The sequence below is a fragment of the Phodopus roborovskii genome, unplaced genomic scaffold (assembly GCF_943737965.1).
Source record: "Phodopus roborovskii unplaced genomic scaffold, PHOROB, whole genome shotgun sequence".
NCBI classification, from domain to species: domain Eukaryota; kingdom Metazoa; phylum Chordata; class Mammalia; order Rodentia; family Cricetidae; genus Phodopus; species Phodopus roborovskii.
In genome coordinates, this window is record NW_026126629.1 from 15,157,023 (window position 1) to 15,179,206 (window position 22,184).

Sequence of the window (22,184 nt, forward strand, 5' to 3'; positions counted from 1 at the left end):
AACTAACATACTTCACAAACACATCCATAAACAATTTAAGTGCATCTACAACTACTGTGAAGAAAGTCAGTGGGCTTTTACAAAAAGTAGAAAAAAAATAGAACCATAAAAAAATCTATTTATAATCTAGCTAAAAAAATTAATTCAACTGGCAAGAACAAAAGGTGCTGACAACTTTTATCTGCAATTTACAAGAACAACACACAGCAGCCTTTTTAAAGGTAAGAAATATTCTCAATACCTGTGCAGGGTTGTATTAAACTACATGCTGCAATGCCTAAAAGTGAAGGCAGGCCACAATCACCACCTTACAGTATACAGAAAATGTCACTCAAAATAAATCAAAACCTACATGAAACTACAAAACCTTAAGCGAAAAACAGCTTTTTAAACCTACACTGAATTTGGCAATGAATTCATTAAAACCACAGACACCAAAAGGTAAATTCCCTCAAAAAATTTAAAAATTGGCAAGAAGGGGGACAACATGAACTGAAAAAATATTTGCAAATTATATATCTTACATGGGATTCCTTTTTAATTAAATTTTATAACTTTATTTTCAAAAATTGTAAATTAAAAAAAAAAAGCAAACACCTAACACAGGCTCAAAGATTAACTCAATGAACTTCTCTTCTTTATAGAATAGATTAAAAATTCAGTCCTTCTTCACCCCATAGCAATTGTTCTTTCTTACATAGTATACTGTGCTCACATGTACATTTGTGTGTGTGTGTGTGTGTTAGTTAAATATATATATTTAGCTAGACTTCAAATATAAGGTCAAGATTACATGACCTCAGCTAATATTACACATTCTAATCAAAGTCCATTTTCCTGCAAACTTTTGTTAAATTTTTCTTTATAATTTTTTGAGAAATCTACTAACTCCAACAATAAACAATAATTTTAAAACAATAAACAATTAATTTTTAAAAAGGTCAAAAGACTCAATTAGATATTTCACAAAGTACACATAATGGAGCTAGGGAGAAAGCTCAGTCAGTAAGGCACTCGCCATACAAGAATGGCCAATTCAGCTCAGTTCCAGCTGTAACCCCACACTGGAAAGGTAGAGAAAGGAGGATTCCTGGGCCTTGCTGGCCAGTAGAAGTCTAGCTGAATCTGTGAGCTCCAGGTTGAGTGAGATACTGTCTCAAAAAAAATAAGGTAAGGAACAACAGAGAAGATAACTAATATGACCTTCTGGCATCCACAGGTACCTGCAGACAGACGGATATGAAAACACACACATACACAATATGTACACATACAAATGACTAGTAAGTATATGAAAATTCAGTAGTCATTATACAAACAAATATCAAAGCGTAACTACTCCATACCTATTATGGTAGCTTTATTAAAAAAAAAAAACAAAAAACAAAAAACAAAAAACCAGGCTCTCACTATCCTTGGCTGGCCTTCAACTCAGAAATTTGCCAGCCCCTACCTCTCAGGCTAGGGTTAAAGGCAAGCAGCAGCACACCTAGCCTACAGTAGCTTTTGTCTAATAGTAAATGTTGGCAAGGATATGAGAGAAATTAATAAGAAGCCTCAGCTCAGAACCAGCTTCTCGATTATAAGTTTGAACAACCAATATTCTATAGCACGGAAGTGATTTTTAATGCTATATATATCTATATAGATATACATTAACTTTTCTTAAAAATTTTAAAAAAAAATTTTTTTTACAGATACACCAGAAACATTGCCACGATGTCTTTTGATAACTTCCCAATAAAAAATTAAGGGCTGAGCCATGGTGGTTTGAAGGAAAATGGACCCCCAAAACAGTGGCACTATTAGGAGGTGCCACCCCTTACAGAGTTTTTGTGTGTAACACTGTCTGTCTTGTAACTCCTCTTATGCTAGAGCATTGACTTCAAGAGATCCAACTGCCTCTGCCTGTGCCTCCTGAGTGCTCGGATTAAAGGCCTGCACCACCACTACCTGGCTTTAGGTGGTATGGCTTTATTGGAGTAAGTATGGCCTGGCTGGAGGAAGTGTCACTGTGTGGGTGGGCTTTGAAGTCTCATACATGTTCAAACTACGAAGTGTCTCAGATCACTTCCTGTCTCCTGTGCAAGATGTGGAACTCTCAGCTACCTCTCCAGCACCATTTTCTGCCTGTACAATGCCATGACCCACCATGATAATAATGAACTGAACCTCTGAACTGTAAGCTAGCACCAATTAAATGCTGTCATGGTGTCTCTTCACAGCAATAGAAACCCCAAATAAGACTTGAGCCCTCTAATGATAAATACATAATAAAATAATCACTAATAATAGTGCTTTACTTACCCGTTTGGGGCCACTAAAAATCTTTCTGGTATTTTCCTTGGATTTATCTCCTTGTTTATTTATGGGCTTCTTCACGCTCTCAGGCACACCAGGCAAGTCCTCTGTAAAATCCAAGTTTTCTGAAACGGTAATCAAAACTAGCTAGCTTTCCAGTAATTCAAATTATCAGAAAAGACCACTTTTTAAACATAGTATTTGGGGATAGGGTGGGAAATGAAAGATTAAGAGCAGCAATGGCTGACTTAATACTCTAAACCTCACCCCTCTACTTCAAAACCTGGCTGTTACACAAATGTTCTAGTTTTATCTTGTTAACAGAAAAAAAAAATTTTTTTTCGCTTTTACTGAGAATGGGTCTTTGTAGCTAGTACCCAGGGTGGCCTGGAATTCACTAAATATCCCTAATTGGCTCAAACTCATGGCAGTCCCTCTGTTTCAGCCACCCAAATACTAAAATTAGTCATGTATCACTATCTCCGGCTTAAATTTTTTTTTCCAAAAAATAAAATTTGAACGTCATAGATCATGTAACTACCAGATACATACAAATGCTACAAATAGAATTTATATCAAACTCATATAAATATCAAATGATATCCAAGTTTTGCATTTTTCTAGATTTTAAATTCATGAAATCATGTTGCCTTGAAAGAATACTTGTTGGAAGCCAGCTAGGCAGAGCTGATATCGCAGAGCCAGAATCCAAACCCAGGTGGTCTGGTGTCAACGCTGCATACTTCCAGTACCCACTGCATGCATTTGTGCTAGCTGGGGATATAGAGTCCTTTGATACAAGACAAGTAACTTGGTGTGGCTCTCAAAAGTCAAAAACACTGTAACTATGTAAGAAGCTGCTGGCTTCTACAAAGATAATCACTATTTTAAAAATTTTAGATTAATATTATGCATATGAGTATTTTGCCTGCATATGTTTATGTGAGCCACATCCCTGCCTCGGAGCCTACAGAAATAAAAAGGCATCAGATCCCCTGGAACTAAAATTATGAATAGGAATGGTTGTAAACCACAACACGGGTGCTGGGAATTGAAACCAAGCCCTCTACAAGAACAAGCACACTTAACTGTTGAGCCATCTCTCCAGCCCCATAAAGAACTAAAAAATGCAAAATCTCTAGAGTATGATAGCATGGGCCTATAATCTCAGGACTTGGGAGGCTGAGTCAGGAAGAAAACAACAAAGTTCTTTGGCAGTCCAATGCAATTCAATGACATAAAATTACTAAGGGATTACATTACTTCCTAAATGGTTATAAACATTTTCTTCTAACATAGAAGGAAAGACATTTTCTTACCTCGACTTTTAAAAATAATCACTAGTTCACACATTATCAAGACTCAATTGCAACTTGGTGTTTCTCATCCAAAGGGTCTCTAGCTTTCAAATGTTCAATGCCCACTTCGTTTCTCAAAGTGAGTCTATTTTTCATATTTCAGCATTAAAACTCTATTACAACAATATGTAAAAACACATTTTAAATCACAGATGAGAAGAACAACTTACTATACAAATGAGCCTAAAAGTCAAATAAACTGCAACAGGACAAGGGTGCAGGTACTGCACAGCATTATGGCCAGATCTCAAGTGTCTATCTACAGAGGCTGCTGCAAACTGCAATCTTACAGAAGAGACAGATGACAACACTGGATAAATGTTAACTATACTCTTTTAGGGGCATGAAGAGGCTCTCTAAGTTCCTGCTTTAATTCCAGTTTAAAACCAAGGATGAATCTCATCAGGGCTAAGAGTGTAACTCAGTCACAGAACATGTTTCTGTACAAATCAACCCCAAAACCAAAAATAGTTCATTCTAATCATGCAAACTATTTTTAGGTCCAAAAAAGCTAAGCAGTAGGTAGTGTCAAGTATGATATACTCTATTTGAGAATCTAAATTCACAAATACTATGAAAATTCTAATTCACCACAATTACAAATGTTTACAACTATAGCAGGACAAAAACTTTTTAGACAATTAAACCAATATAGAAAAGCTGTATCTGGTTGAAAAGACCCTTTATTCCAGTAGCTTTCACAAATTCTTCCTCATATAACAGTGAATCTTCTACACATCGCCCTTGTCAAGGTAAGGCTTAATTATAGCTGAGCTACCTATTTTATTTGTATCTAACTCCTAACACAATCTTATCATTGAGCCTACAATCTTAAGAACAATTTTTCATTATTAAAAGAAAATACTTACCTAGTATTTTTCAGTCTTTTGTTTTGTTTTGTTTTTCCCAAACAGGATTTTTCTGTGTAGTCCTGGTTGTCCTGAAACTTACTATGTAGACCAGGCTGGCCTCAAACTCAGAGATCCACCTACCCAGCATACTTTTTGATCTTACGAAACCACAATTTAAAAGGGTTTGAGAATATTCAAAAAACAATTTTTTTTTAAATTTGTGCTACTTTCAAAATGTTTAATTAATTTTAGTATTTCCCTCATTAAAACCATCTGTTATCAGTACAGTTCTAAATGTCCAAAATCCTTATGTCTCCATTGCATTTGGATTTTCAAAGCTAAAATAGGATGTTTGGTATCTCTGTCCCAAAGACTCAATAGTTTAAAATTCTCACATAAATTCATAGGTGCTGGCCTAAGGTTGTATTTCAGTAGGAAAACTTGCTTATTATGTGTGAGGCCTGGGTTTGGAATCCAATCTGAAACCAAATACCTTAAATGCTAGTCACAGAGTTAAAGCATGTAAGTCTTTCATAATTTAAGACCTAAAAAATTTACATGTAAAATACTACACCTTTGTATAAGGCAATAGATGGGTTCTAAATAGATGCTTCTACTAATATTATAACAAACTAAGAGATGTCTCAGTGGTTTGCTGCTCTCCCAAAGGATCTGAGCTGTTTTCAGCACCCAGGTCAGATAGCTTACAACTATAATTCCAGCTCTAGGGGACCTACTGTCTCTGGCCTCAGAGGGTACCTGCATTCACACACACATACTCACATACAGGCACACATACCTACATATTACTAAAAATAAATCTCATATATATAAAACAAAGTATCTAGGAAAGAGTCTCGCCTTTGATTAATCAAAACCTGAAAAACAAGTCATATATTAAGTATATTATATTTTATATATACTTCTTGTAATTCTTACCTGCATTATTAGTACTAGGCTGACTATCCTGGGAATTATTGCTGCTTTCAGGGGGAGGCTGCAGGGAAGGTGATGGAGCTGTTTTAGTTCTCTTTTTGTTTGTCTTTCTTTCCACTTGACAGTCATCATCATCATCATCTTCACTTTCACTGAGATCGTCAAAGCCAAAATATTTAATTTTGTAATTAGAACTTCCAGAACCCCCTTCATCACCTCCTGTCTCATCATGATCTTCAAAACCAAAAAATTCAAGTTTAACATCCTTTTTGGATTTAGTATTACTAGGTCGAAATCTAGTAGTGGTCTTGGAGGTTGCAATATCTGCCTTTTTCCTGAGCCGGCCAGCCTCTCCTAAATCTGCAGGAGTGGATGCCGTGAACTCATCCATACTCCGTTCCATTGTATCCTGGATGGTCACATTACAAACTGACAAGCAGGATGGATGTAAAACAGTGTAATCTCTAGTCCGTCCAACTGTTCCTCTAAAACTGGTCCCACAAGTTGCACCACCTTTCTTTGCCTGATTCAGGCCATCTTTACTTGAGTCACTGTTTGCTTTGGCTAAGGCCTGACTGGTGCCATCCATTAGCTTATCGAAATTTAATGCTCCCTGTGAGGATTTCGCTTTATTGGCCCTACAGTACGTCCTACAGTTGCTTGGCCTAAGAACACTTTGTATAATATCTTCTTCAATGGCTTCATTTAGATTTTCCAATCGGTTTTTTAAATCCTCATCCTTCATCTCCAAAAGAGAATCACTATCCAAACTCAGAATACAGTCTTCTGATCTGATATCTTCAAAATCATTATCCCACTCATATAAACCAGTTCTTACAGGTCCTTTGACTGGACAACTTTCAGATGGAGACTCTGATCTCTTCCCAGACTGGGAGTTCCAAGTATCATTTGTTTCCTTAATTTCATCAGCTTTATATTCAGAAGCTACTGTGGTTTCTGTGTTGGGTTTCTTAGTACTATCTTCAGCATTTTTGTGAAAATGGTGACTATTTTTTTCATGTTCTTCACTGAAATTCTCCACTTTATCTATAAAAATAAAAAACATGTCAGGTCAAAAACATGAAATGTCATCAGTATGCAAATTAACAAATAACAGGGCTCTCTGAATAATCTTGTGAATAGCTGCAATAATTTCAAATTTATAAAAAAAAAAGTTTACACATTTGATACTTGCTCTCCTACTCAGTATGTACAGCTGCATGTCTTCCAGTAACCTGTCCCTGAACATCCAAGGCTCTTAAAACTGCTGTGCTGAACTCAGAAGAAATTAGGCATTAAGAAACTGAACCAAGTGAGGATGACATTTAAGCTTTCAAGTAACTATGTTTAACTTAAAAAATATTTAGTAGAACTAAACTCAGTAACAATGAATGAAAGCCTTTCAGAGACATTTGTACTTACCCGCAACAGGACTGAATATATGGTATATTAGTTTTGCTTAGAAACCTGATTGCAGGAAGCATCTCTACATTTCTATATTTCTTCTAATCCTAAAAAGCCACACAACATCATGTAATTTTTAACAATGGCTCTGGTATCTATGTGGTTATATTAACTATTCATATCAACCAGCATTGCAAGCTTAACATGATTTTTTTTTAAAGATTTACTTATTTTGTGTATGAGTGCTTTATCAGCATGTATGCCTACATGCCAGAAGAGGGTATCAGATCCCACTATAGATGGTTCAGTCACCATATGCTTGCTGGGAATTGAACTCAGGACTTCTGGAAGAGTAGCCAGTGCTCTTAACCACTGAACCATCTCTCCAGCCCTTAATATGACTATTTTATGTATGGGGAATTAATTTTTGTTGCCTTAAATTTTTAATCATCAGAAGCAAATAATTTCACCTTCCAGTTAAGAGATGGCAATATTACCCAAACTAATTATCATGCTTCCCTGAGCACTTATTCATGGGTAAATGCTAGCAAATATTACTTTATGCCAAACAATAAAATTGCCTCAGGAAAAATAAATCTACATTTAAGAAAAGCTATTTACAATCTTTTGTTTTGTTTTGTTTTGCTTCAACAGGGTCTTAATGTGTGGTAACTATGGCTGTCCTGGAACTCAGGACATAAGCCAGGCTGTCCTCAAACTCACAGAAATCTACCTGCCTCTGCCTCCCAAACAAGTGCTGGGATTACAGGCATGCACCCGCTTATTTACAAATCTTAATAAACACACTTTCAAAAAGTCAAAAGGAATGCTTTATATGGATGAAGTCACTATATAATTTTGATCCACATAATGAGATTAAACATAATTTAACTGTCACAGGCCTGTAATCCCAGCAAGAATTCCAAGTTCATGTCACACCTGGGAAACTTACGACACTGTAAGTAAAAAGAGGAAGTGTACTGATTTGACTCAGTGATAGAGTACCTGCCTAACATCCATGAGGCCAACAATCAATCACTTAGCTAAGATTTGCATTTGTTTACCTTTAGGAGACATCTAATATATAAAAAAAGGTACCTGTTTTATTTTTACATACTTTCCTCACTAGGGGCAATGAATTAGTTTTCTTAAGTGCCAGAAATACCACCAGTAATTCTAAAAAACAAGTTAAAAACCAAAAGTTGATACCTAAGACTTTGGGAGGGTAGTTGTAAATGAAATCAAGTCTAAAAGTAAACCTGTTTCTATAAATAAAAAGAGCACTGGTAACTGAGTCTAGGAATAACACCAAGGTCAAGCTGGTTCTTTAGATCTCCTACAAGAGTCCTATCTTCTAGAGTATCCTGAGAGCTTCAACTTCCTCCTGTGTTCAGCAGAGAACCACTTGGCTTATTTACTTCAGAATATCCAAATAATTAGTAGTAATAGGATGTTTCTGTTAGTAAATCTCTAAGATGTAACTAAGTTAAAATACCTCTTTTAATTGATTTGTGTATGTGTGGGTACACACGTGCCATGATTCAGTGAACCATCTCTCCAGCCCTCATCTCATTTTTATAACTGTATAGTATTCAACCACAAACACTTTGTGGGGGTGTTTAAGGGTGCTGTATTATGTTTTGGTTTTGATTTTGAGACAGGCTCTTACCACGTAGCACTGGCTGGCCTAGAACTTGCTACTATGTAGGTCAGATCAGACTGGCCTCAAAAATCACACAGATCCACCTGCCTCTGCTAGGATTAAAGACATGTACTACCACACTCAGTTTGTTTTTGTTTTTGAAAAAGGCTCTCCCCTTTGAATCCCAAGATGGCCTCAAACTAGTGATCTAGCATGCACTACCTGGCTTCTACTATCTTATTATCTTAAAAATGAAGACTTTCTGCTTTAGGTGTAAGCGTCCTTTGACTTAAAGACAGATAAGAAAATATAAAAAAAATAAAGGGTTTGTTTGTTTGTTTGTTTGTTTTGTTTTCTGAGGCAGGGTTTCTCTATAGCTTTGGACCTTGAACTCAGAGATACATAGGTCTCTGCTTCCCAAGTGCTGGGATTAATGGTGTTCTCCACCATTGCCCTGGTGTGTTTTATTAGTTTTTAAAAGATTACTATTTTAAGTTTATTGCCTTCATTTTTCCTATACTCAAGACTGTGTTGTGTGCCTTTTATGTTGATTTAAAAAGTAACTACTGCTAGCCTATCCTTGTAAATTTGTAAGAAGGAAGAGTGATAAGGAGTTCTGTAAGGAAATAGTTTCAGTATTCAAAAAGGAACTAGTATTTAGTACCAGTTAGCAGCAAACAATCCACATACTATAGCAAAAGCAACAGTGAAGTATTATTCTAGTACATGATTTTAACTTCTAAAACATTATATAGTAGGCAAAAGCTAATTTAACCAGAGTTCTACATTTAAAAAAAAAAAAAAAACCTGCCAAGTTCTCCACAGCAGTATTTTAGCACATAAAATGTGTCCCATCATTTAACTTCTCAACAACAAAATCTTAACTTGTTTTTGAAAGGTTACCAACCATCGTATCCAAACCTGCAGATTGCAACTGGCCTCCCATGTCAAAACCAGCTTCCTAACAGATAAACTCATTTGTAGACTACCAAGTACCAAATGGGGGGGGGGGGGAAGAGATGCTGGCTAGTTGCTGTTTTGTTTGGTTTTTTTTTTTTAATTCTCTCATATAATACATCTCCACAGTAGCTCCCTTCCCCTATTCCTCCCAGCCACCCCCCCAGAAAAAAGAAGGCCTCCCAGGGACATCAACTGAACATAGCACAATAAGATACAATAAGACCAAGCACAAACCCTAAAGAAGGGATCCCAAAAGCAGGCAAGAGAATCAGAGACACCCAAATCCCAATGTCAGGGGTACCCCCAAAACACTAAGCCAACAGCTGTAACATAAAGGCAAAGGGACTAACACAAACACATGCAAGCTCCACAATTCCAGCTTCACTCTGTGAGCCCCCATGAGTCCTAATTAGTTGAATCCATGTGTTGTGCCCTCCCAGTATCCTCAACCTCTCTGGCTCCCCAATACCTCCTCCACCTTCTTCCATAGGGTTCCCTGAACTCCAAGGGGAGGAACCCAATGGAGATCTCCAACCTGGGTTTTCTCTCTGGTTGACTACTTTTATGTCAACTTGATACAAGCTAAAGTCATCTGAAAGGAAGGAACCTTAATTGAGAAAATAATTCCCTAAGATTGGGCTGTAAGACCGAACATTTCTTAATTGGTGACTGATATGGGAGAGTCCAGCCTGATAGTCCTGGGTTCTATAAGAAAGCAGGCTGAGCAAGCCTAAGGAGCTTATTAGCTAATAAGCAGCATTTCTCTATGGCCTCTATCTCCAGGTTCTTGCCCTAACTTCCTGATGAACTGAGATTGAAAGTATAATTGAAACAAATCCTTTCCTTCCCAAGTTGCTCAAGGTCATGATGTTTCAACATAGCATGAAAACTGAAACAAGAAAGATGTGCCCACTTATAAACACAGCACCCCAGACACTGAAGCTGGAAGACAGAAAATTTTAGGCCAGTTTGAACTGGTAAGATAAAAAGAAAGAAATAAAGATGAATTTTCACAGAAAGGCTAGGTACTACTGTTTTTATAAATAATTTAAATATATAACAAACACAGCAACAGTCACTTATTGAATAAATGCCTTTAAGCAAATCACCTTAAGGACAATTTCTCCTAAGAAAATGAATTAAACCTGCCTCAAAGTGAAGATAAATGGATAAAAGATTTTTTTTTTTTTTTTTTTTTGTTTTTGTTTTTTTTTTGTTTCTCAAAACAGTGTTTTTCTATTCCTGGCTGTCCTAGAACTCCGCTCTACTCTTCTCTATAGATCAGACTGGCCTCAAACTCAGAGATCTGTCTGCCTCTACCTCCTAAGTGGTGGGATTAAAGGCCATGTGCCGCCTTTACAGCAAGACAGTATTTTTTTTTAAGCTTATTTATTTTTATTACATATAGTGTTCTGTTTGCATATACACCTGCATGCCAGAAAAGGACACCAGACTCATTATAGATGGTTGTGAGTTACCACATGGTTAATGGGAATTGAACTCAGGACCTCTGGAGGCAGTCATATCTTAAGGATAATGTATACATCACAAATTACTACAGCTATTAAAAACTATGTCCTCGGTAATTACCTTTCATATACAAGTATGATCCCAAGGAGTAAACCTAGGGCCTTGTGAATACTGAGCAGATGTTCTATCAGTGAACTACATCCCTCTTTTACCTTTTAATAAAATTCTTAGCAGAATATTAAACTGTAAGTTCATCAATTCTCTCTCTATCCTATATAGCAGAGTTTCATGCAAGGAATACAAAACCACAATCTAGGATCTGCTATTCTTGGAAGCTGAAGAATGAAGACTGTGTGTGTAGAATTCTTCCAGTATATGGCAGCTCTGGAGTAATGTATAACCAGTGACTGGAACCATTTTGACATCATTGTTTGCTCTGAGCATTATCAATACCCTTATTTTATATTTTGAGATAAGATTCCATGTAGCTCAGATTGGCCTTTAGCTCCTGAAGGTCTTGCCCAAAAGTAAGAGAATTACAGTTCCCCAGCCCAGATTATCTTTTACTTTTTCAACTCCAAGCCTTTCATTTAACCAATCATATTGCATAAAAAGTTCCACTGGCCAGCAAGTTTAGAGGAAAATTAGTATTCAGTAAAATATAACATTTTAGGGCTTGTGCCCTTTTATAATTACGTAAAAAACAGAAAAACCTAAAGAAAGCAGAATTTTTAGCTGAGATAATTTTTGCTAAAGTCATTAGTTTTAGGGGCAGTTAATTTAGTGTAGAGAGTCCATTTCTGACATCTTTTTTCAAGTAGTTTCTCCCTTTAACATAACTCTTTTTTAATCTATGGGAAGTTATTTAAAATAAGTTCCCAAAACCTAGCATAGTAAAATTAGTCAAAATCAAATGCAAGGAAACAAATAGCACCATAACAGCAACAACAAAAAACCCACATAGGCCCCAATCATCTACATCAGATATTGTATTTAATGTCTTTTCATTTTTCAGCATCTCAGATTGCCACTAGAATGATAAAGTAATGCTTAGTATTCATAAGAACCTGGGTTCAATTCCCAGACCTGTCCCACAAATAAAGCAGCAAGCAGCCTTAAATAGAAGACACAGGCCAGCAAGATAGCTCAGTGGTTAAGAGAACTTGTTGCCAAGCCTGAAGACTTAAGTTTGATCCCTTGGACCTACATGGTAGAAAGAGAACTTGCCACAAGTTATCCTTTGACCTCCACGTATGAACAAGTATACACAGATACACAAGTACACACACAACTTTTAAATCCTTTTGCCTTTTCAAAAGGTCAGTTAAATGACATCACGTGTGAGGGCACAAGCCTACTAATACCAGGATTGTGAATTCAAAGCCAGCATGTTACATAGACTGCATCAACTCACATCCTCAAGAAAGACTAAATGATAACATTTTCTTGAAGAATTCTTAATGTTGGGGGGGGGGAGATGAAATTCTTAAAAATTGAAGTAAGAAACTGGCTGTAGTAGCCTACAACTTTATCCCAGCACTCATAAGGCAGACAGAACAGACAGATATCTGTGAGTTCGAGGCCAACCTGGTCTAAAGCAAATTCCAGGATAGCCAGAGAAACTGTGTCTTGGAAAAAAAATAGCGTAAAAATAAGAGTATCAGTATTCATTAACCTGTAGCTCTATAAAAGAACAGATTGTAAATGTAAGTGATTTAATGTTTAAGTAAAGTAAAATTCCTCAATAAAATTTAAAAATTAGCAGAGGGGTTTCATGGTTATGTAAATTTTATAAAATTATAATTTAAAACATGTACATATACAGGAGGTAGGAGGTGATTCTAGGAAGTTGCCAAAAACTTTAAAAAAAAAAAAATTAGCATGCCTTTGATCCCAGCAGTCTGGAGAATCTGTGAGTTCCAGGACAGCCAGGGATACACAGAGAAGCCTTGCATCAAACTAACCCCTCCCCCCCCAAAAAAAGGTGAAAAAAGAATAAGGGAATAAACTACACACACACACACACCAATGTATATACAAACTGGGACTTCAATTTTTCCCCCAGGTAATTAATCCCATAATGCGTACTAAAACACAAGGGTGTGTTGTAGGGGGAGGGGAAAATCAAGAATATACTCTGTATACGGGGCCTGCAAAATGACCCAGCAGGTAAAATCATGTGTTGCCAAGCCTGACAACCTGAGTTTGGCCCCCAAAAACCATGTGGCAGCAAAAGAAAATCAACTCCCACTAAGTTGTTCTGACTTTATACACAACTGTTATGGCACATGTATCTACACACATAAATAAGTGGGTTTTCTTTTAAAGAACTAAATACAGAAGAGATACGTAATATAAAGCAGAATTTTAAAAAACATTTCATTCCAGAATGGACATGACTTTGCTCAGATTTAAAATTCACTATCCATAGTCATCTACATAAAATAGAGATTAAGTATGACAATGTTATTGTATAAAGTATAAAGAATTAATGAAAGGTGAAAAGTCCGTTATAGAGAAAAAGGCTAATTTTCTGCATTTGAAAAGAGCTTGTGTAGGGCATGGAGGGACATGTCCAGCTCTCTAAATACTTAGGTAGGAGGACTGGCTGAACAACAAAATCAGACCTTATCTCAAAAAATAAAGTCAAAACAGACAAGCAAAAAAGAACATTCAAAGGAGATGAAGATGCAAAGTGTACAACTATTAAAGTATAGCAATCTGTATGCTTCAAACAGTGAAGAATTTCATTTTTGTTGCTTTTTGTTATTGCCATTGAGATGAGATCTTGCTTTCACAACCACAACTGGCCTAGAGTTCATTAAGGGCTCTAGAATGGCTTCCAACTCTGCTCCTCTCACCTCAGCTTCCCCAGCACTGGGAATTACAGACATATGCCACTCTACACACCTGAGGAGGATTTCTTAAAAATACAAAAAGCACTACCTGTAAGAAAAACAAATTTACATTTATCAAGACTTTATCTGGGCTGGGAACACAGCTCAATAATAGAGCTTTGCTTATTGAATCCTTGGTTCAAATTCGAGCACTGCCAAACACCAAAGGAAAAGAAGTCTGGCAAGGAACGACCCACCTGTATGGAATCCCAGCACTTGAAAGGTGGAGGCAGAAGATTTCTTCAAATTAACTACATAAAACTTAATGTTAGCTTAAGCTACAGGAGACCCTGTCTCTAAACAAATCATACATCAGAAGAAAATAGTTGCTGGGCACAGTGGCACTCAAACAGTTGAAAAGGTAAAGGCAGGAAGATTGGGAGTTTATGGTCATCCCTGGCTACATATTGAACTCCAAAGCATTCTTGGCTACATGAGACCCTGTCCCTTAAACCATAAAATAAGTTAAGTAAATAGATTAAACAGAATCAGATAAAAAGATGAACAAGGCATGAGGGGGAAAATATACAACACCTTCGAGGGAGTGGTCAGTTATCTGGAAGATTTTAATGATGACTCTTTTGCTACAAGTAATCAACCTTTGGCCTCCCTCACCCTCCTTAAGAGGTTTTGGGTAGTGGTACCTCTTTAAGTTTCAAACCTCTAAGTCCGGTTTCATCTACCTAGTGAACAAACACTATTCATCCAAAAGCTCCCTTAAAACTGTCAACCATGAGCTCATTACAAGATGACACTAGTTAAATACATACTTCAGAATTTAAGTGCAGTGTATATACCTAAAAAGCTACAATTAACTGTCACTCTAGGGAGAACTGTGGTAGCTGGCCAAGTAAGGGACTAAGCAAGATTCTACCAATACCATTATAAACCAAGTGCAAGTAAAAATGTACAAAAGATACTACAGATTTCAATCTCAACATAAAAAATAAGCAGCTATTTCACTCCTTTCACCTAGGTACAAAGTTTGACACAGTAGGAGGATGACACCAGTTTGGGAGAGGGAGGGTATATACTATTAGGAGGGAATCTGGCATCAATTTACATTTAGTGTATATATACCCAGGGCTAGAGAAATGGTGCAGTATTAAGAGCACTCAGGTGGCTCACAAGCACCTGTAACTTCAGCTCTAGGGGATCAATGCTTTTTGCGTCCTCAGCACCTGCACTAGCATGCACATACCCAAATATAGGCACACATACCTACACATAGTTTAAAACAATAATAAATCTTTACAATGCATGTGCCCTTTCAAAACTTTTAAAAACAGTTCCCACAACTATACTAACAGGTAAGGTGGTGCTCAAAGTCTTACACAGAAAGATGTTCAACTTAACATTTACTTACAACAAAAAACCAGAAGCTGAAAAGGCAGCTTAAGTACACATACATAATGGGGAGGTGTGAGGCTACTAAAAGAACAAGATGATTCCTACAAACACCGATCAATATAAATCTTTAAAAAAGTTACCCCTTAGGGCTGGAGAGATGGCTCAGAGGTTAAGAGCACTGGCTGCTCTTCCAGAGGTCCTGAGTTCAATTCCCAGCAACCACATGGTGGCTCACAACCATCTATAATGAGATCTGGTGCGCTCTTCTGGCCTGAGGGCATACATGCAGACAGAATACTGTGTATATGATAAATAAATCTTAAAAAAAAAAGTTGCCCCTTAAATGTACTAGAGGCATAGTACATGCACATATACCCCAATATTTCATATCTCACATTCCATGTATTTGCTGTTTTGAAACAAAAGCTCAGTGTAACCAAGGCTGGAACTATGTAACCTGGACTACTTTCAAATAAGAGATTACCCTGCCTTGCTGTCCTAAATACTGGGATTATAATCATGCTACTACACTCAGCAAGTATGTTTGAGTTTTTAGGGTCACATACAGTATATAAACTGGTTAGGGGAAAGGCAAATTGGGTTACTGCTCAATGATAGAATGCATGTTCACACACTCAAAGTCTTGGGTTCTAGCACCCAAAAAGTATCCCTGGAATCTAATTCAGTGAAGGAAAGCAACTTTTTCAATGTCAAGAGAGCACTGTGGCATATCTAATATCACAGCACTTAGGCTGATCAGCAAGAGCTTGTGTAACAATGAGAAGCAAAAGAAACACCAGCACCAGCATCACTGCTACTACTTAGGCCCACTACACAAGACAGCAAAAGTTAAATCAACTCTCTATCATTCCCCCCATCATCAAAACAGCCCTTATCCTTAAGTTTACATGGGATTCCATCCCTAAGGAGCTGCTGCCCCCAGGAAGACAACGGAATTACATTAAAGCTGAGCTTCTTCATGTGTACATACCCTAAACAGAAGGATACAGTTCCTCTTAAAGTAGGCCTCTTCTACGTGGCTCAGGTAACTCCTAATCCATTTGGGTCAAGGTGAGGATAGCTTCACTGTCAAGAACCAAGGTTGGGGCCCCACCCCTACGATTTTCATACATCCCTCCTATAGTTTTAAAATAACCCCTCTTCACATTACCTAATTTGAGCATGGCATCTGTTTCCAGCTGTCCTAGTTCTTCTCTTGAAAACATGTGAATTTTCTCAATCCTCAGGCCACTACAACCACTCTGTGAAACCCTCATTTAGTTAACTTTTTTATCAGCAATCCAATTCAATCAACTGAGTCTTTCATGCAACCTTCTGCAGCACATTATTTGCTACATTCCCTTCAGTAGCTCTGGCTGTTTCATATTAGCTTTCTTTCTTTTTTAGTTTCTTCCTTTTTCTCTCCACCCTTTAGGTATAGGAATTTCTTCACAGTTCAATTCAAATACTTAATGACTTCATGTAATTCTGCATATCCAAATATTTACATACTTAATCACACATTTACTATCTCTAAAGGTTACTTATTCAATCCTGTATCTACCTCTCAAAACCCAATATAACCAGGTATGGTGACTTATGCCTTTAAAATGACTCTAACTAAGTTCTAAGGGTAGAGAATGTATGTGGGGAAAAATGTTCTGTGAAGTACTATAAAAATATATCTTGGGTCTGGAGAGATGGCTCACTCAGAGGGATTAAGAGCACTGGCTGCTCTTCTACAGGATCCCAGGTTCAATCCCCAGTACCCCTATGGTAGCTCACAACTATCTATAACTCCAGTTCCAGGGGACCCAAGACCCATGGCAAAATGCCAATGTGTATAAAATAAAAATAAATTTTAAAAATCTGTGTCTCAAAATTTATATATTGTTGAGTTTTTGTACATTGAGTTTTTGTACACAACACAAAAAAATATAGATATTTACTACCTACACTAAGGTCCACTTTACTCAATAATATTAAATACTCTTGCCATATTTTTGTCAGAAAATTATTTAAACAGAAACAAAAGGGAATTTGCAACTTGCTTCAACATCAAAATAAAACTAATCTTGTGACAGCTGTTGTAATTCTAAGACCATATTAATCATTATTAAGTTCATTCCTTCCAGAATACAACAATATCATATGAAAAGAAAACTTTGAACGTTTAACCGCTATTCCACTTAACTCAAGTTATCCAAGAACTTGTTCTGTAGACCAGGCTGGCCTCAAACTCAAGAGATATACCTACCTTTGCCTCCAGAGTGCTGGGGTTAAAGGTGTGTGCCATCACCCAGCTGTTATCTAACTTCTGAATGGTGCTTTATCCTTTATATAATGGGAATTCAGTCAGTTTTAAAAGGTTATAGCTGATATGTAAAAGGCTTAGCTCAAAACTGGAACTGAAAAAAAAATAATTTCTTATCTACTTTTCTTGGAACTTGAGATAAAAAAATAAAATAAAAAAAAAAAAACACATTCACTATATAAAGGCAAATAACTTCCCAATACTGATTAAGTTAGAATTGTCTAACAATCCTCATAATTTATTCTTTATCCAATAAATATACAACAATATCATCTCAGATTAAGTTTCTAGCCTACTTTTTTAAAGAGCTATTTTATTTTTAAATATGTTCATGTGTGTAGATGCCTGTGTGTCCATATATGCACAAGAGCAAGTGGTCTTAGTGGTCAATTTTAGACTCCCTAGAACTGTAGTCACTGGTGGGTGATGGGAACTACTCAGGTCTTCTCCAAGAGCCATAGGCATTCTTAACCAATGAGCCACCTCTCCACCACCACCCCTCACCCTCCCCACCCGGTTTGTAGCCCACTTTAAACTGACAAGAGTAGAACTACGCATTTCCCTTTCTGAAAATCACCTTTGGTTCTAAAATCAAAGCTCATAATGTCCTAATAATACCCCTTAACAAGCTCACACACTCAATACAGCTTTAAACAAATGGGAAAAATTTATTGGCTATGAAACCAGCCATGCAAATTAAGAGCCTATGCTATAGTTATCTCAATATTTGGCAGAATATGTAGACTATCCCAGCTGGCTGGCATGGAAAATGTGCCAAACAGAAATTAAGTCTCTGCATACTTTTTTTTTTTTTTTTCAAGAGTCCAGACTAACAAAGAGGGAAGATGGAAGTAACCCCACATGAAAAGCAAAAGCAACCATTTTTAAAAGTTGGAGGTGGGGCAGGAAAGGGGACTGGAGAGATGGCTCAGTGGTTAAGAGCACTAGCTTCTCTTCCAAAGGATCCGGGTTAAATCCCCAGGATCTACATGGCAATTTACAACTGTCTATAATTCCAGTTCTAGGAGATCCAACACTCTCACACAGACATACATACAGATTTAAAGTGGAAGGAGAGAACCCACTCCACAGAGTTGTCTTCTGATTTCTACAAGTACACCATATCATGTGATGCACACACAGGAGGGAGGGAGGAGGAAGGGGAGGGAGGAATGGGAAAAAGTCCTGAGATTAGAGAGATGGGGTCCACAGGACCCAACTGACCAACTCTAGTCCCAGGGGATCCAACACCCTATTCTGGCACCTACAGATACTGCGCCACATGGAACATAGGTTGCACACATACAGGTCAAACACCTACACATACAAAAAACATTTTTTTCTTTGTTTTGAAGTTTTTTTGTTGTTTTTGTTTGTCTTGAAACAGGGTTTCTTTGTATAGCCCTCGATGTCCTGGCTCTGTAGGCCAGGCTAGCCTCAAAATCAGAGATCTGCCTGACTGCCTCCAGTCTAAAGACGTGAGCCACCTCTTTTAATGCACAGTCATGGATTTCAAACTTTGAAGACTACTGGACAGGTATTGGTAGAGAGCTTGCCCAGCCTGTAAAAGGCCATGGATTCAATCTCCAACACCAAATAAACCAGGTATAATATCAAATGCCTAGAATCCTTGCACTCAGGAAGTGGAGGCTGGGGGATTCGATGTTCAAGGTCATCTTTGTCCACATAGTGAGCTCACAACCAGCCTAGGATACACAAGATGAAGTCTCAACAAAAGCCCCACCGGGTGAGGTGAGATGGGTTAGCTGGTAAAAATGCTTGTTATACAAGCCTGACAGTGACTTCATTTGCTGGAACCCATGGTTAAGAAAACAGAACAACCAAAATATTGTCTGATCTTCACATTCCAAGCATGTATATGCACACAAATATACACAATAAGTTTCTTTAATTAAAAAAAGGGAGAGGGGTCTGGAGAGGTGGCTCATTGGTTAAGAGTGAATACTACTCCCCCAGAGGACCTGACTTCAATTCCCAGTATCCATGTCAGATAACTCTGTAACTCAAGCTCCAATGGAACCAATGCCTCGGGCACCTGCACTCATATGCACGTAACAAACACACATATACACACATATTAAAGAGAAATCTTTTTCTCTTGAGAAAAGGTTTCACTGCGTAGCCCTGACTGTCCTAAAACTCACTCTGTAGATAAACCAGGCTGGCCTCAATATCTGAGATCCTCCTGCCTGAGATTAAAGGAAAGTGCCACCACTGCCCAGCTTAAAGATAAATCTTAAACTGGACATGGAGGTGCATGCCTTTAAGTCCAACATCCAGAAGGCAGGGGCCATCCTTGGTCTAGACAGTGAGTTCTAGGACAGCTAATGCTACATATTGAGTCAAAGGTCAAGTAAAATATTAATAGACTACTATAAAAAGATGAACTCTTAGCTCCTGCTCAAAGTCATTTTAGTGTCACACCTGTCTCAGAATTGACTAGTTTTAAAAGCCAAATAAAACCAGAATGTTTTGTTTATAAAATTTGTAAATGAAAACAGAACTACTGAATTTATTTGAAAATACACACACAATGGAAGGCAGGAAGAATAGTATGTAGGTAAAATGACCCCCAATTTCCCATACATTGATGTAAGGTGTGTTTAGTGGTAGATGGCTGCCTAGCTTTGCCCTAGGTTCACGGGGGTGAAAAGATGCCTTGCCATATACCAACTATTGAATATCCAAAGTTCTTTCACTAACCTGTAACTGGAAATTTTGTGATGTCTTCTTTTCAATTAAAGATAGGATAACTGAGTTCTTAGGCACAGTCTGTAATTCTTTCTGCTCTTTTCCTTATCTATTGGGTATCTGTTTACCCAATGGCAACCATTTATGTTTTTAAAAATTATTAATTAGCCAGACAGTAGTGCTTCAAGCCTTTAATTCCAGCACTGAGGAGGCACAGGCAGGCCAATCTCTGTGATTTCGAGGCCAGCCTGGTCTACAGAGCAAGTTCCAGGACAGCCTCTAAAACTACAGAAACATCCTGTCTCGAAAAAACCTATATACATATTTACTCATTTTTATTTATGTGTATGAGAATGTGCACATGTGTGGGGGCACACAAGCCATGGTGTATAGAGGCCAGAAGACATCTTGCAGGATTCGGTTCCTCTCCTCTCCTTCTATGTGGCTCCCAGAGATCAAACTCAGGTTTTTAGGCTTCACCCACTAAGCTATCTCACTAGACCAACCATTCTGTTTTATCATGACTTCATCTTGAATTTCCTCTCCAAATTAACCATTATTTTCAAAAGTACTACTCATGAAAAAGCATTTAAGACAAAGAATATCATAAAAACCTTAATCACATAGTTTTTTAGTTTTCTACAAAAAGATGTACTTAACATATTCTATTAGAAAAAAATACTAAAACTGTAAGTGTGGATAAGCTTTTCTTTCTCATTGGTGTGAAATAATTCCACAGCAGAAATTAAGTGTGACTGAACAGCAATCTCTGTGGAAAATACTATGGAGCTTAAATCTTCACACTTTGAACAAGTTATTGACAAAATGTTTACTAGTTTTCTGAGTGAAAAGGCACTGACAAATGACAAGTAGATGCAAAAACCAGGAAATCCTAAAAGTTTAGACAAAGAGACAATGAAAAGAAAATATATAAAGCTCAAAACCAACTTATAAATATATGACTGCTATGTGGTTTGAAAAAAAAACTGATTTACACATGTAGGATAGATTAAGAATACTACAAAAACTAAAAACACTTCCTCAAAGTTTGCTTCCTACCCAATAGTTATTGTCAAGAGGATGCAGCTTTAAAAAGTCAATGAAAAAGAGAAAATTCAATGTTATATTCACTTCCCACTAAGTATGCCTTTATAACAAAAGAAACAATGTTTTTTTTTTTCTTGGATACCTGTTTACCTGTATTTTAGTATGTATTTTCTCCTCAAAATTCACTTTAATGGAATGTGAATTCAGGGTCAATCCAAATACTGGCACCAGAACTACATCATAGCTACATTAGAGCAGGAAACTATCTCAATCCATAAAAAATTGTACTCTTTATTTTCTAGCAACTTGCAACAGCAACTTGGACACATGTAAAGACACATCATCAAAGGGACATAAGCAATTAATTACCTCCTACAAATAAATGATTCTATCCCCCTTACTAAACACTTATCTTTTTCTCAACCCTCTGCCACCAAGGCCTCTTCCTGCCAATGGTGTCCCAATGGTGTTCCAAGCCACTATCCTTGGTTCTCCATGACATCTTTAACAACTTGCCATCTCTACTCTTCCTTCTCCACACAACCTGCCTCATATGTAAAACAACTATCAGAAATCTCCTAGAAATGACAGTAAGAATACTATGAAATTCAATGTGAACAGTATGGCAGAGCCCAGGCCAAAGCTGAACAAATAGTAAGCTCAACAACCTCTGAACAATCAAGTCTCATTCAATGGTTAAGAGCACTGGCTGCTCTTGAAGAGGACTTGGCTTCAATTTCTAGCACCCACATGGTGGCTCCCAACTTCTGAACTCCAGGCCTATGGAGGGGATCAGATGCCCTCCTTCTGACATTGGTGAGCAACACAAATGCATGTGATATGCATACATACATGCAGGCAAAACTATATAAAACACTAAATTTAAAAAAAATAATTTTTTTAAAACTCTCATTCCAATTTTGCAACTAGCTTATCTTAGAA

General features: G+C 37.2%; 1 protein-coding gene across 4 annotated transcripts in view; it reads right to left on the reverse strand.

The window, feature by feature from the left end:
- The window catches only part of Wapl (WAPL cohesin release factor), a 62,607-nt gene that overhangs the window by 35,233 nt on the left and 5,190 nt on the right, over positions 1–22,184 (reverse strand). For 3 of the 4 annotated variants that reach the window (XM_051206793.1, XM_051206789.1, XM_051206791.1), the window contains exons 3-4: positions 5,450–6,493; positions 2,308–2,426 (exon numbers count right to left, since the gene is read on the reverse strand). In XM_051206793.1, coding sequence (XP_051062750.1) covers positions 2,308–2,426; positions 5,450–6,493 — 1,163 coding nt within the window. The remainder of the gene's footprint in view (positions 1–2,307; positions 2,427–5,449; positions 6,494–22,184) is intronic. The other variant, XM_051206792.1, reaches the window with a different exon arrangement.